This window comes from Macaca thibetana, chromosome 3 (genome assembly GCF_024542745.1).
Source record: "Macaca thibetana thibetana isolate TM-01 chromosome 3, ASM2454274v1, whole genome shotgun sequence".
Lineage (NCBI taxonomy): Eukaryota > Metazoa > Chordata > Mammalia > Primates > Cercopithecidae > Macaca > Macaca thibetana.
This window is the reverse complement of record NC_065580.1, coordinates 82,064,076-82,079,400: the sequence shown is the minus strand read 5'-3', so window position 1 is coordinate 82,079,400 and position 15,325 is coordinate 82,064,076. Positions and strand designations below refer to the sequence as shown.

General features: G+C 35.2%; 1 protein-coding gene across 1 annotated transcript in view; it reads left to right on the top strand.

Annotated features, from left to right (window-relative positions):
• Positions 1-15,325, top strand: part of THSD7A (thrombospondin type 1 domain containing 7A) — a 495,713-nt gene that overhangs the window by 189,178 nt on the left and 291,210 nt on the right. Inside the window, exon 2 of the mRNA XM_050783030.1 lies at positions 13,377-14,208. Coding sequence (XP_050638987.1) covers positions 13,377-14,208 — 832 coding nt within the window. The remainder of the gene's footprint in view (positions 1-13,376; positions 14,209-15,325) is intronic.

Genomic DNA, 15,325 nt, shown 5'->3' with positions numbered 1-15,325 from the left:
GGCAAGTATTAGAGATACCCTAATAAGAAAGCTGGCATCCTTAACAGTTTGTGTGGAAATCTTAGCTAGATCACCCAGTTAATTGGACATAATTTTGACTTCCACATTATTATAGGTAACAATATTGCTAAACTTCCTGCCGTGATAGAAAAAAGTCCCCATTCCTCAAGTTTCCAATAACATCCTCCTCATTTATTTTAAGTCTTTACTGGCAGCCACTTTTAGGGCCATCAGGCGGCTTCAAGCAGCCTCTCAAAATACCTTTGGCTTTTACTAACACATTCATCATTGTCCTTCCAGCTGCTGGCCCCTGTGCACTTTCAATATGCCATTCCCATGTTTTAGATTTTGGGGTATGGCAACATACCTATTCTAGGCACTATAATCGGTATTAGTTATCTATTGCTGCATAAAATATTACGTCAAAATTTAGCAGCTTATAACCAATAAATATTTATTATCCCATAGTTGCTTTGCATCAGAAATTCAGTAACAGCTTAGCCAGGTGGTTCTGACTCAGAGTCTATCATGAGTTTATGGCCAAAATATTGGCCAGACCTGCAGTCCTCTTAAGACTTAACTGGTGCCAAAGGATCTGCTTCCAAGAGGATCATGGGTCACTCACATGGTTGCTGGCAGGAGGTCTCAGTTCCTTTTCAAAACACGCTTGAGTATTTCCATGACATAATAGATGGCTTCCCCCAGAGTGAATGAACCAAGAGAGGGCAAGTCAGAAGCCACATATCCTTCATAATCTAGACTTGTAAGTTATACACAAATATTTTTGCAATATATCAGTGGTTACACAGGTCATCTCCATGCAATATCAGAGAGCACTGTAAAAAGGCATGAACAGCAGAAAGCAGGGACCATTGAGATCATCTTGGAGACTGGCTACATAACACAGCCTCTCTGCATCCTGACAGCATCATACATGGCACTTGGAAATATTGCCACAGTCTATTTATTGGTTGAAGCAAGGTGCTCAGTCACTGAGATCATAGTGGCCCAGAAGATTTAATGTCAGGAGATATATTTCAGATAGATAAAATGGCTATGAGGAATCTCTGGCTACCCTTAATAGAAAAATGGCAGCACAGACACTTAGGATTTGGGAGTAAGGCCATGCTTTTTGCAAAAGAGAATTGCTCACATCTAGAGGAAGTAAAGAAAAGCATGATACACACACACACACACACACACACACACACACACACACCACAAAATAGATCCTGACAAACTATTGGGTCCTAGTAGATATTGCATGTTGGACACCAACTAACTTTTTGGCTGGAGTTGTCTATTCTAAGCTAGATATTATGAAGCCCACCAAATAAAATGTTGGGTAAGACACAGCTAAAATCCAGTGTACAACAGAAACAGAGCATTGGGGATCGGGCCCACACAGAACAAGAACAACAAAAAAGTAAATTATGTAAACACATTGCCCAGACTCCCATGGCACCTACTTCTTTTACATAGAGGACCTTCCTTCAACTCATGGCTCATAAAGGATTTCTTAATACTAGCTAAGAAAATAAAAACTTCAGGCTTGATAGGCTTAGCATGATATTTCGGTGCTACTTGTAAATGGGCAGCTGCAACACAGCAGCCCCACTTGTTATGGCTCTAAAGGATAACGGTGGAGGGGAATCCTCCCACAGTACAGAGCTGTGAGCTTATATTTAGCTTTTCATTCTTTACCAAGGGACAAGTAGCCTAAAATACAGACTTACATGGACTTCTAAGCAATGGTGAATGGCTTATCTAGTTGATTAGAAACATAGAAGTCTAGATAAATTGCATATGAGTGTTCAATGAAAGTGGATCCAAAGGGCAGATCTTTGTGGACTGTGTTAATGCCCATGCGGGAGCATCTGCATTAGAGGCAGAACTGAGTATGTAAGTAGACAAGAAATTTTGACCTGTGGATATCAGCCAACCTCTTGCTTCAGATTGGCCATTGTATCAGGGATGGGTGCTATATATGAACCCAGTAGTCAGTATAGGCTTCTTCTCGCTAAGGCTGATCAAACTACTACAATTGCTAAGGACCAACCTGTAAGAAGCAGCCAGCCAATTGATTATATCACACACTTCCTAACACAAATAGAACAGCAATTCGATTCTTAGCAAAATTGACACTTACCCTAGGTATGCATTTGTCTTCTATGGCTACAGTGACTTCACCAACACCATAATCAGAAGACTTGCAGATGCCCAGTTTCTTGGTCTTATATTCTATGTATGAATAATATTGCTTCATTCAAAAGAATATATCTTATAGTAAATGGACATGACAAGCAGCAATGACAATGAAATCCACTGGACTTTCTATATACCTCATTACCCAAAAGCAGCTCTTCTAATTTGAGTAGTAGTATTGCCCATTAAAGGCTTAAGTTGAAAAATAACAGATTGCATGATTGGAGAAATGTCTTCCAGGATGAGCCAAGCCCATAAACAAAATATGGTGTTGTGCCATAAGAGCCAAGACATATGGGTTAAAACTCTCAGGCAAAGTAGTATTGGCCCTCTCTCCATTGTTCCCCTGAGTCACTTCAGGAATTTGCGCTGTCCATACCTAAAATCTTAAACTCACTGAATTGGAGGATGTAGTTCTAGAGGGAAAAACTATACTTGCAGACATTGAACTGGCCATAATATTGAGGGAGAGAGTCTGTGATTCATTTAATGGTACAATGGTAGAATAAGAGGATCTGAGTGGTGCAAGGGTGAAACTATATCAGGAACCGCCTCTGTGCTACTTCAAGCAATTTTATGCAGTGAGGAACAGGAGTCAAAGAAGAAATGTTTAATTATTCTTTTCTCTGGACTGACAGTTCTGAGATGCATTTCATGAATCTCCTCAGAAGGTCCCACAAAGTCATAACCAGGCAACTATAGCAGTGGACAGTTTTATTACATATGCTTATACTGGCTTTTCCTTGGTCTCTCCTTCTCTTCCTCTTTTTTGCCTTAACCCTGCTTCATGGAATCACTTCTAAAATAAACTACTTGCATATAAACCTTTGTCTCAAGTTCTACTTTGGGGTAATCCAGGACAAGATAGCATGCTTTCAAATTTATTAAGATGTCACTTACTATTTTTATCAAAGTTCCCTGAGATAGAGAGAGTTGTGATAAGACTCCTTTACCTCCAATACCTTCTTTATTTGACTCCCTTAGCATCAAGTTGGACTGTGGAAGATCGGTAGCTTGATATGGGTAAAAAGTTTTGTGCATTTCACATTTTTGAGTGAAATGTTATGCAGTTCTTAGTGCTATTCTTTGACACCAATTTTAAGACAACCTATTTTAAACACTCACAAACATATGCATTTACTAGATTTGCTAGTTGCTACCTTCAATCCATTCTCTAAAGCAGCCTCTGAAGACTTGTCATGTCTTCAAATCCATTAAGATTATATGTTTGTTATGATCAACAATTTCTATTCTTATTTCATAAATACTCTGCTGCCAATCACACTTATACTGAAATCCTATATAACTCTCAAGTTTGCTTTCTGTTTTTTGGTTGTTGTAATTATTTGGGAAGTGGGGTAAGGAGGAAGTTTGTGTTGTTTTGTGGATTGGCAGTGCAACTGTTCAAATAGATCATTTTAAAATTTTAATAGGTATTAAGGCTATCAGTATCACGTTTTGTTATTTTGAAATCAAGATTCTAACAATATCAAATTTTTCTGAGTTTATGAACTTGAAAGGAAAACATTGACTTAGCAATCTGTTAACTTGAAGAAGAATTTTCTCTAAGAAATTGTTTTTGTATCCCCTTATTTGCGTGAGACTTTATTCAAAACTTGGGAACTTTTCATTATGGCACCATAAGCTCTCTAACTGAATTGCTCACATACAGTTTATATAACTAGTTTTTGGGGGTGTTTAACTGCATCCAAGGAAACCACAGAACTATTTGAGTGGTTGATGGTTTTATATTTTCTTCAGATTTACAGAGATTGAACTACTGGACAGAATAACAAAATGAATCTTGTTTATTTTTTATATCTACTGCTTGATGCAAAGATCAAATGAGATCATATATGTGAAAACACACAGTACTATACAAATATGAAATAAAACATAGCAATAAAATATAATAATGTAATCTAGGGATGTGGTATTTAATACACCTCTTATTGACATATTTTGAGGCTGTTTGAAAGGTACCTTTAAATCATAGGTATGTGTGTTCCAGGTAAAATTGCCTAACTCTAAAGAAAATAAAATAGTCAGAAGTTTGCCTTATAACAAACTTGAAATAAACTTCTGATGCATTTAACGTACTTAAATAAAGTAAATCTGTAAAGAAGATTAAACTTTTAATGTATGTGTATTTATTAACCTCTGTATAATTAATCTCTGTATTTAAAAATATAATTCAGCCTTAAAAATCTTTCATTAAAAATCAATGAAAGAAATATACTATTGTGTTAGTGAAAGTCTGCATATGAAAAGCAGAAAATATTATACACAAAATAACACAAAACACCGATGGGAAATACATCTTAATGATCAGAGAAAATGTTAGTATCTCAAAGAGATTGGGAAAAGAAATCCATGAGAATGCTGGAAAATATAGAAACCAATGAAACAAATAATTTACAGGGAGGAAATTATTATGTTAAAATTCATATGTAATGAAGATTTAACTAAAATAACAGTGGATTTGGGCATATTCATCAAATTAACAAAAGAAAATATTATAATAACCAATGCTGATCAAAGTGTAGTGAGAATGTAGATTTGTACATGTTTCTTTGAAAAATCAATTGGTTTTCTGTTCTTGTGATAGTTTGCTAAGAATGATGGATTCCAGCTGCATCCATGTCCCTACAAAGGACACAAACTCATCCTTTTTTATGGCTGCATAGTATTCCATGGTGTATATGTGCCACATTTTCTTAATCCAGTCTGTCACTGATGGACATTTGGGTTGATTCCAAGTCTTTGTTATTGTGAATAGTGCCGCGATAAACATACGTGTGCATGTGTCTTTATAGCAGCATGATTTATAATCCCACTGCATGTTCTCACTCATAGGTGGGAACTGAACAATGAGATCACTTGGACTCGGGAAGGGGAACATCACACACCGGGGCCTATCATGGGGAGGGGGGAGGGGGGAGGGATTGCATTGGGAGTTATACCTGATGTAAATGACGAGTTGATGGGTGCTGACGAGTTGATGGGTGCAGCACAGCAACATGGCACAAGTATACATATGTAACAAACCTGCACGTTATGCACATGTACCCTAGAACTTAAAGTATAATAATAATAAAAAATAAATTAAAAAAAAAAAGAAAAATCAATTGGGCAACATGTATTTTAAAACCTTAAAATTGTCAAATGCTTTGACTCAGGCTTTCACTTTAATGGAGCATAACCTAAGGAAGTTGTCACTGATACATGAAGACTTTAAAATACTGTCACATGAAAATGTGAATCTTTTTGTGTAAAAGAAAGGGACTTCACAACTTTCTCACAAACATTCCTCATAATATTGGTACTTAGCTTACGGGTCAGGTAGGGTTATGAGATGATGGGAGCTAATGACAGGGTTCATATAGTATTTTTAAAATCAGGAAACCAGAACACAAAGAGGTTAAGCAATTTTAAAGGAATATTTAGTATAACAGATCCTAAAAAGAGATTATTGTGTTTAGCATTGTAAAATCAGCTATACTAGTCTCTGATTCCTCATTCATTTTCCATCAGATTTAACAGCATGTTCTAATTTTGTACATGTAATTTGACATTCTTATATAATTTCTTATTAAAGTTTAATTACTTATTGAAGATGAAAGCTCAGCTTGACATCCACAGTGATCTCTCCTTATCCACCAAACTGATTTGTCATTTGAGAGTTATGTTTTAAATTAAAATTAAGTTAAAACTCAAGTTAAAGAAGTTACAAGCTCTCCTCTTATTTTTCCTTTGAAAGAAATTTAAATCTAGTTTAGATAAACACATTCAAAATTTATTTTTGTATATTCACAAATCTATACAAAGGGATCTACCAGGCAGAGCATATATTTATAATTAAATAAATTCAATTAATATAATTTTGAATGGGACAGTATGCTAAGCATTCAGATACCAGTCTATGGGACTACTTTAAGATGGACATTTAAGACCACATATTTGCTTCTACCTACGGCAATAAAATCCTTTGAAATGACCAAACAAGTACAAAATAAGCAAAAAGATGTTTCGATGCTGAAAACAGGGAAGGATATTATGAATTCTTCACAAGCTTTGATGTCTTTCTGGAAACCATAATACACAAAAGAATGAAGGTAAAGGAATTAAGACTATGATTTTAGTCAAAGGATGAACTTTCCAAGAAAATAAGCACACAGGATTTCTCCAGTAGGAGCTCAGACTTGGAGGACCAGCAATCTGCAAATATTAGAGGTTGAGGGAAATGTGCTCAAAATTGCTGGTGGAAGGCCAAATTGGCACATTTTGGTGGGCACTTTTGTAATACTACACGTGTCAAAAGCTTGAAAGTGTGCAAAAGCCTTTCACCAAATTATCTGACTGATGTACAGCAATGGAGGTTCATTATAGCATTGTTCATAATATTGGAAATAATCAGGAAAGACCTAAACATCCACCGATAGAACATCAGTTAGAAAAATCATGGTAAATTGGTAGAACAAAACACTATGCAAACATAGTATAGATCTAAATGTGAAAATATGAAGAGCAAAGGAGATTAATGGTCTGGAAGTTTCAATCTGTGTGTGTGTGTGTGTATGTGGTGTATCTGTTGAAATTGAATTTTTTATAGCGTATTGTGAAGTAAAAATGCAAACTATAAAACAATTAATTGATAGCACAATCCTAAGTTTAGTTTTATATTTTAATTGGCTTTAGAAGGACAGCAAAGTATGGTGACTAGGATTAGTTATCTTTAGTTTGTGGCATTTATAAGGAATTTTTCTTTCCTATTATTTAACAGTAATTTCTAATCTTTTTACAGGGATTTGATTGGTTAAAAACAAATAGAAATTTTGTTTTAGTTTTGTAAATTATAAATTTTAAAGTAAGATGTTTTGTAGCATTCAAGAGACAGAATTCAGTATATTACTAAGCTGTTTATGTACTCCTTGATCTTAGTAAAGTAGGACATGCTGTTCCATAACCAAATCCAGGAGGGGAAAACACACTATCTCATTTGAAGGAGGCAAACATATTTAGTCAAACCAGAAACTGGCACATGTGAGAGTTTTATAGCAAACAAGAACAAAAAGTAGTTTGCATAATTTCTCATGCTCCTTTTATGGTGTTTATCTTTTATAAGGCTCTTTGGAACAGTTGCTGGCCACCTGTCAATAATGTGGCCTTTTATAGACTCAACCTTTTATTGTTCTCATGCCCTTGACATATAAAAAGCATTCTTAGAGAAGTCAGTGTCGAATATGGTGGGGAAATAGTAATTTTAAATTTAGACGGCTGTCTTTTGTAGACTGAAATAAAGAGACAGTTTTGAACGACATCAAGAGGATAGGCACATTATAAAATCCTCTTTAGCAGGAATAAAAATAAATTCATTATTTTATCAACATCTTGGTAAAGTTAGTGCAGAATTTTACTTAAAGCACTAGCCTAAGGAAAACTAAGCCAAGTAGCATTCATTTAAAGTTTTTATCACAATTTTGCATAATTTTACATTGATTCCAAGTGAAAATATTTGTATTGTGAGCCCATCAATTACACACAAGTTTTGGGCATATAAAACAGTTGCTTTAATTTCCTTTTAGTGAAATAAGACATCCAGTGTTTCTGGATTTACATAAAATCTGTCAAGCTAAGTGTTCTACACATATTTATTGACCCACATCGTAGAAGTGCTTTGTATGATACTGAGTAAACACCATCCTACAAATCTGTATGCAGGAATACATTTCCATTCACAGGGGGATATTATCCATAGCCTTAAATAGAAAGCTGCCTGTCCTTTATTTTGCTCAATTAGATTCCAAATTCCTTCTAAATAATCATGAACAGAATAATAAAAGAGAGAAGTTTTGAACCAATGATAATTCTTACTGTTCTTTTCAAAAACCAAACACCACTCCCCCAGATTTTCTACTACCACTACCTCCCACTCTTAGTAATGTAGGATGCAGAGCTGAATTTTAACATTTATGCAGAGACATTTGCCACACACTGTCACATTGTAATTGGCAGAGGATTTCATGTTTTCCTTGATAGAGTTTGCATACTGTTTTCAAATTGTACTTTAAAACATTTGCACCCCCTTAAACATGGTATCTAATTGGGTTAACAATTCCAGTTGTCAAGAGGAGTTTTAGATGCAGTCCCTTTTCTATTCAATGTGGTCCTTTTTCTATTCAATTTGGTCCCTTTCAATGTGTACTTGTGTCAAGACAGCTTGGAGGGAAGAGGTAGACAGCCCTTCATCGTGTGTATTGTGGGGAAGATCTGATCTTACAAGAGGTTGGTTAATTGGACACACATGTAATACTCAAGGTGCAATGAAAAGATAAGTATAGTTAAAGCCTACAAGGGGGATAATGGGTATTTTTATTTTTTAGGTTCAATTGTGATTATACTTCCACCTCTGTTTTCACTGGTGCCTTCATGCATTTTATTGTTTTCCTTTAGCCTCAGTAGGTATTTTTATATATCTCCATGAAGTTTTCTCAGGATATGTTATCTGCTGGTTCTCAATGTAAATATACGTGGAATGCAATAAATCCCACAGTGTTATCTGTGAGTAGCTGATTAATAAAAATCTGTGATAATATTATTGAAATGGGAATTGGAATATATTTATATTTATAACATATGTTTTTCTTAGTTATCTAAGCAAACTTTAGAAATTCTTGTGCCTTATCTATATATAATAATATTGTTGAATTCAATCTCTTTATTCCTGCTGGCATTGACATCAAAAATATAATGCCTTGGATATTAAGATCTATAAATTAACTTCTATCCTTTCTAAACAAAATTATTGAGGCAATTTATCCAAAAGTAAGCCATGGAAATTAAAAGACATGTTCAAACCATGGAATGTAACAGGTTATTCCATTAAATTAGCAGAAGTGCAAAGCTTTTACAAATATAATTAGCTAATTAAGCATATGTAAAATGTATACACACACGTAGGTGATGTTCCTGGTATTCTATGAGAAACATCAAAGTGAGAGCTATCTTATATAATGAATTCTGAATTTGAAACAACACTTGTCAATATTTCTATATGTCAAATGGTAATTTTTAAAGTAAGTGATCAAAGAACTATTTCATTGACTCACCAGCCTCTGTAGTGGGATCAACATTGTGAAAAATCAGTAAAGAACTAGGTGATTAGAGATGTTCTTGGTTGAGAAAATTTAGTTTCTCAAAACTAAAGATGAAAATATACTTCTCAACCCCTTTTGGGAGTGCATTTTTATTTTTGTAAAGTGGGAAAGGAACATTTCATTCACAATGTTATAAATAAGATGCCAATATTATTAAGCTTTTATATGGGCTGTTTCTTTTATTTCTTAAGGCATTTATACATCTTGAGTAGAAACAAAATATTATATTTTTCTATGTAGCTGAAAATCATTGCAGAAATATGTGTTTTTAACTAGCTCTGAACACAAGAGAATATTCTAGTAAGAAATCCTGTCGTTGACACCCGTGATCATCTGAAATCTGCCTCCAAGACAATGCTAATTTCAGAAAAACATTGTGCATATTTAGTTATCCAAAATATATGTAATATTACTACAACAGGTAACATGGAAAAATTAGACATTCTCAAGATTACACTGTGGTTCTGGTTGTAATTAAATATAGATCTGTATTTTTAAGTTATGTCACTAGTATCTTCTTGTGTTTTCAATAATTAGATAAAAATAAAAAATCTCAAGATAATTCATAATATATTGGAATGGCTTAAAGGAAAAACACATTTTGTCTTTATCCACAATTAGTTGTCCAAATGGCATCTGTTGAATCATAAATTGATTAGAATTATTTTATTGATTTGGTTTCTGATTTTATTCATTCATTCAATAAATATTATTGAACTTGTTCTGTGTGTACTGTCTGCAGCTGTTGCAGATGACAGACAAGGGCCTGTCCTCATGGGCTATAGAGTGAGTCTAATGTGATAAACAGATATTAAATGTTTGATAAAAATTACTGATTCTACTAACCGAAAGTGTGACTAACATTTAAACATTATGTGAGAAACATACATGGTGCTCTGGAACGTGTGTGAAAAGGGAGCTCTCCATAATTTGATGTCAGTAAATGATAATCATTTTCAAAGCAACCATCACTTTAAGCCAAGATTTTTTGCTAAAATTTGGTTTGTAAGAGTTTAATATCTTCACCAGTCCTTATCCTGTTTAAGGTAATTTTCAGACTTAAGAGTTGACTAGTGTAGCATAGTTCTGTTTCATAGTTGTTTTAGGGAAAAAAAGTTATTTTCAGTATGTATGTTTTCCTTAGCAATAACATATAGACTTGAAGTCAATTCACATTTTGTATACTCAGATTTCTGTAATAAAACATTAATTTACATTAATTAGTAAATCACATCTATTTTATTTTATTTTATTTTATTTATTTATTTTTGAGATGGAGTCTCTCTCTGTTGCTCAGACTGGAGTGCAGTGGCGCAATCTCGACTCACTGCAACCTCCGCCTCCCGGGTCCACGCCATTCTCCTGCCTCAGCCTCCCGAGTAGCTGGGACTACAGGCACCCGCCACCACGCCTGGCTAATATTTTGTATTTTTAGTAGAGATGAGGTTTCACCATGTTAGCCAGGATGGTCTTGATCTCCTGACCTTGTGATCCACCTGCCTCGGCCTCCCAAAGTGCTGGGATTACAGGCGTAAACCACTGCGCCCGGCCCAATCACATCTATTAGTAATAGTGCTGCTTACCTAAAAATGTACAGTTACGTTTTTTAAGTGACACCCTTTTAAGTTTGCTATAAAAAATCATTTGTTTACACTTTGAAGATAAAGGACTAGTAGCCTCAATCTGATTAGTCAGTCTAATTTCATAATTAATTTTAAAAATTGGAAAAAAATAATACATCAGGAAGTTCAACTAAATTACATCTGGGATTTAGAGTCTGAGTTAGTATAAGACACTTATACTTTCAAATTCAGACTTAATGGCATATAGCTTACTCATAATTTGAGAGTCTGATATAACTATGTCTTTATATGTTGTGTTCAGATGTTAAATAAGGACCACTGTTTTGTTCAAGCACAGTGAGGATGGGGAATAAATGCCAAGGGTGTGTGGAATTAATTAGAAAATTTCATACATATTACTAGGTTCTAATTTTGAGAAGTATCCTAGATTCTGTGGTTCCCAAAGTGAGTATTTAGAAAATCTTTAAGAAAATATCACCAGATTTGTGAGCCTGTATTTTTTCTTTGGCAAATTAAAAATAAGATTAAAATATTATTAGGTGAATTGCATTTGGACAAATGCAACAAACCCACTGGCTTTCTAAGTCCATAAAGTTTCATTATTAATACTTCAAGGAGACTGTTTCCCAGTCTCCTTGAGTATTTTATATCCCTTATAAGAATGTTACATCCCTAATAAGCATTTATATCCCTTATAATTTCTTACATGCAAACTTCATAAAGGAATGATAAGGGTATGCCAACTATCCAATATTTACTTTCATGCAATAATGATTAGTTAGCACAATATTTACAGCAAGTCTCTATTCTAGTTACAACTCCATAATGCCATTTGTAAGAAAATTTTTGACAAACTTTAAACATCTTTCTCATTAGGCAAAATTAAATGTTTAGATTAAATATGATTAGCACATTCTTTATATTTCTTTATTTGTATACTAACAATTGGTATGTACAGAAGAAACTAACTGAGGCTAAAGATTTAAAGAGAAATCGTACAACTAAAAGTTAGAACTGGAACCTAAATTCCAGATTCGTTTTGTTATTCATTAAATATTTGAACTCAGCAAATCACTTTCCCTTCTTGTTTCCTGTTTTTCTCATCCATAGAGCGAATCCATTGACCTACTTTAGCAGGTTTCACATTTCCACAGTAGAAACCTCTTGCAGACATAATCTTATGCCTAATCCCCATGTGAATAAAACTAATAATACAAATAGAGTTTTTCTTATAAAAGCATCAATCAGGGAGGATGGCAGCAGTGTAAGAGTATGAGGGGCACTAGAACCCACCCCACATGTTGGCCCTCACCTTCCCACACAACAGATGGAAAATGGCTTTAAGGCACATCAAACAATTTCTCAAATTCTTGGAATACTTTTTGAAAATCATGTAATTATATGATCTTTAAGTTTCTTTATAATTTATATGATCTTTAAGTTTCTTTATAATTCCAAAATTTCACAATTCTCAATTTCATAAATTGGGATCTGTCTGTTAAAGCACTGAAAATCATATCATCTACCTTAGAAAAAAATAATATATGCAAATATAAGGTTTAAATCTATTCTAAGAAGGATTTCACAGAAAAAAAAAAAAAAACCCACATTTCATATTAAAGCCACTGATTTAAGTATCACATAAAACAGCTCTGTAATACCAAATATTTCGTGTTTAAGAAATGAATAAATAAATAAGACCCCAAATAACCTCTCAATGATTAGAAAATTGCAAAAATCTTTTAGTTAAATTTAAATTCCCTTACCCAGGTCTATACTTCACTTGGGAAATGGGGGGGGGGGGGGAAGTTCGTAAATTTAAAGGCAGAATGTGTGTAAATGAAGATTTTTGCTTCCTAGCTTTGGTAGCCAGAGAGTGAACACTTTAAGCTCTATTGACACACATAATATACAACTATTAGACCCTTGCAGTCGTAGTCTATGAAAATAAAAAATGATGAAGAAGAGAGCAAGTTCCACAAAGTACTTAATTGTCCAGGAAGAGAAATGCCTGCAGGAGAAGTTCTTCACACGGGGCCATTTTCTTTGCCAGTTACTGAAATGGATTTGATGATTGTGAGGCAGGAGTAATGAGTTTTCACTGAGACTAATTTCTGATGTGCTTTATCAGCAAGGATTTCCAACTACATAAAACAAAGGAAATGAACAAAACTAAACTTTTAGTAATCCCTAAAGGACCCAAAGTGAAATTGTCCCAGAAGTTACCTTATATAGACTCTGTGACACAGTTCCCCTTTTGCAAAACTACTTAGTGTGGATCATTACTTTCCAACAATCCTGTCCAGAGACCTACTTTATAACACCTCAGGGAAGTTAACGTACTAGGTCTTGAAAAGTCTTTCTGGAATGTGCAATAACTTGTAGTTTTCTTCTAGTAGCACTGCTAATTTTTGTGTTGCAATTTTTGTAGGTCCATGGGGCCGATGCATGGGAGATGAATGTGGTCCAGGAGGCATCCAAACGAGGGCTGTGTGGTGTGCTCATGTGGAGGGATGGACTACACTGCATACTAACTGTAAGCAGGCCGAGAGACCCAATAACCAGCAGAATTGTTTCAAAGTTTGCGACTGGCACAAAGAGTTGTACGACTGGAGACTGGGACCTTGGAATCAGTGTCAGCCTGTGATTTCAAAAAGCCTAGAGAAACCTCTTGAATGCATTAAGGGGGAAGAAGGTATTCAGGTGAGGGAGATAGTGTGCATCCAGAAAGACAAAGATATTCCTGCGGAGGATACCATCTGTGAGTACTTTGAGCCCAAGCCTCTCCTGGAGCAGGCTTGCCTCATTCCTTGCCAGCAAGATTGCATTGTGTCTGAGTTTTCTGCCTGGTCCGAATGCTCCAAGACCTGCGGCAGCGGGCTTCAGCACCGGACGCGTCATGTGGTGGCGCCCCCGCAGTTCGGAGGCTCTGGCTGTCCAAACCTGACGGAGTTCCAGGTGTGCCAATCCAGCCCATGCGAGGCCGAGGAGCTCATGTATAGCCTGCATGTGGGGCCCTGGAGCACCTGCTCAATGCCCCACTCCCGACAAGTGAGACAAGCAAGGAGACGAGGGAAGAATAAAGAACGGGAAAAGGACCGCAGCAAAGGAGTAAAGGATCCAGAAGCCCGCGAACTTATTAAGAAAAAGAGAAACAGAAACAGACAGAACAGACAAGAGAACAAATATTGGGACATCCAGATTGGATATCAGACCAGAGAGGTTATGTGTATTAACAAGACGGGGAAAGCTGCTGATTTAAGGTAACATTTTAATTACTGTTAACTACACGGGCCTGTCTGTCAAGATCATGAGTACCTAAGACACCCCCTATTGTGTAATAACTTCTGGATTACATAGGGGCACAACCTAGGATAAGCTACCCCCAAATTTAAGGCTTCTGAACTTGTGTGAGTTTCTCAGTGTTGTTTATATTGTGCCCACGTTTAGGCCCTGTATTACCTGAGTTATTTTGATTTTCCTTTCAAAGTCTGAAGCATGAGCGATTCTTCATGAAAAGATGCTGCTTCTTCTCTATGTGTAGACACTGTCATTTCCCTATAATAGAAAACAAAATTGCTTAGAGGCTGAAGTATTGGGATTTTAAATTCAGATACTTATTTTAGTGAGTTAATAGAAAAAAGCATACTTGTAATCTCTCCAAGTTTAGAGCATTTTCAGAATTACCCTATAAACAAAATCTGCTCTAAACAACAACCCAGGGAGCTATACCTAAGAATAATTTTCTTGCACATTGTGTATAATGGAATAACTCCCTCCAGAGAAGGAAACAGCAACCAGCCAAAAATAAGGTAAGTAGAGGGTATTGAATCATGAGTAGCCTCATTCAGGAAACATGTAACTAATTAGCTTCATTTTCTAGACAGAAATTATTTGACAAATTATCTTTGGGTACATAATGACTATATTATGAAAAAACTGTCTCATGTATGATTTAGTTGTTGTGGAAATAATTTTCATTGAGGATTATCTGAAAGACATGATGTTCTCTGGGTATTTTAAATTTTGCTCTTGGATAAACCAGACCATCTGGGAGTGGCTTATCTGGATATTTGCATAATTGCTTTTTCAGAAATATTTATGCAGTTATGATTTGGATTGAACTGAAAAAACAATAGTAACATCAGTAAGAATCGTGTATCAGATTTACTGTAGAAATGGCATTGAAAGCTTCATCAACTCTATCACACAGTCTATTCTCTTGATTAAAAACATGTAAGATAAATTTCCCTGAAGTTTCGACCTCTGTGCTTCCGGTGAACAGCTGGATTGTTTTTCTATGGCCTCTGGAAATCATGTAACAGACCACATTTGCATGTTAACTTCTTCTCTTAAGAACCTAAACAGGACTGTATGGCA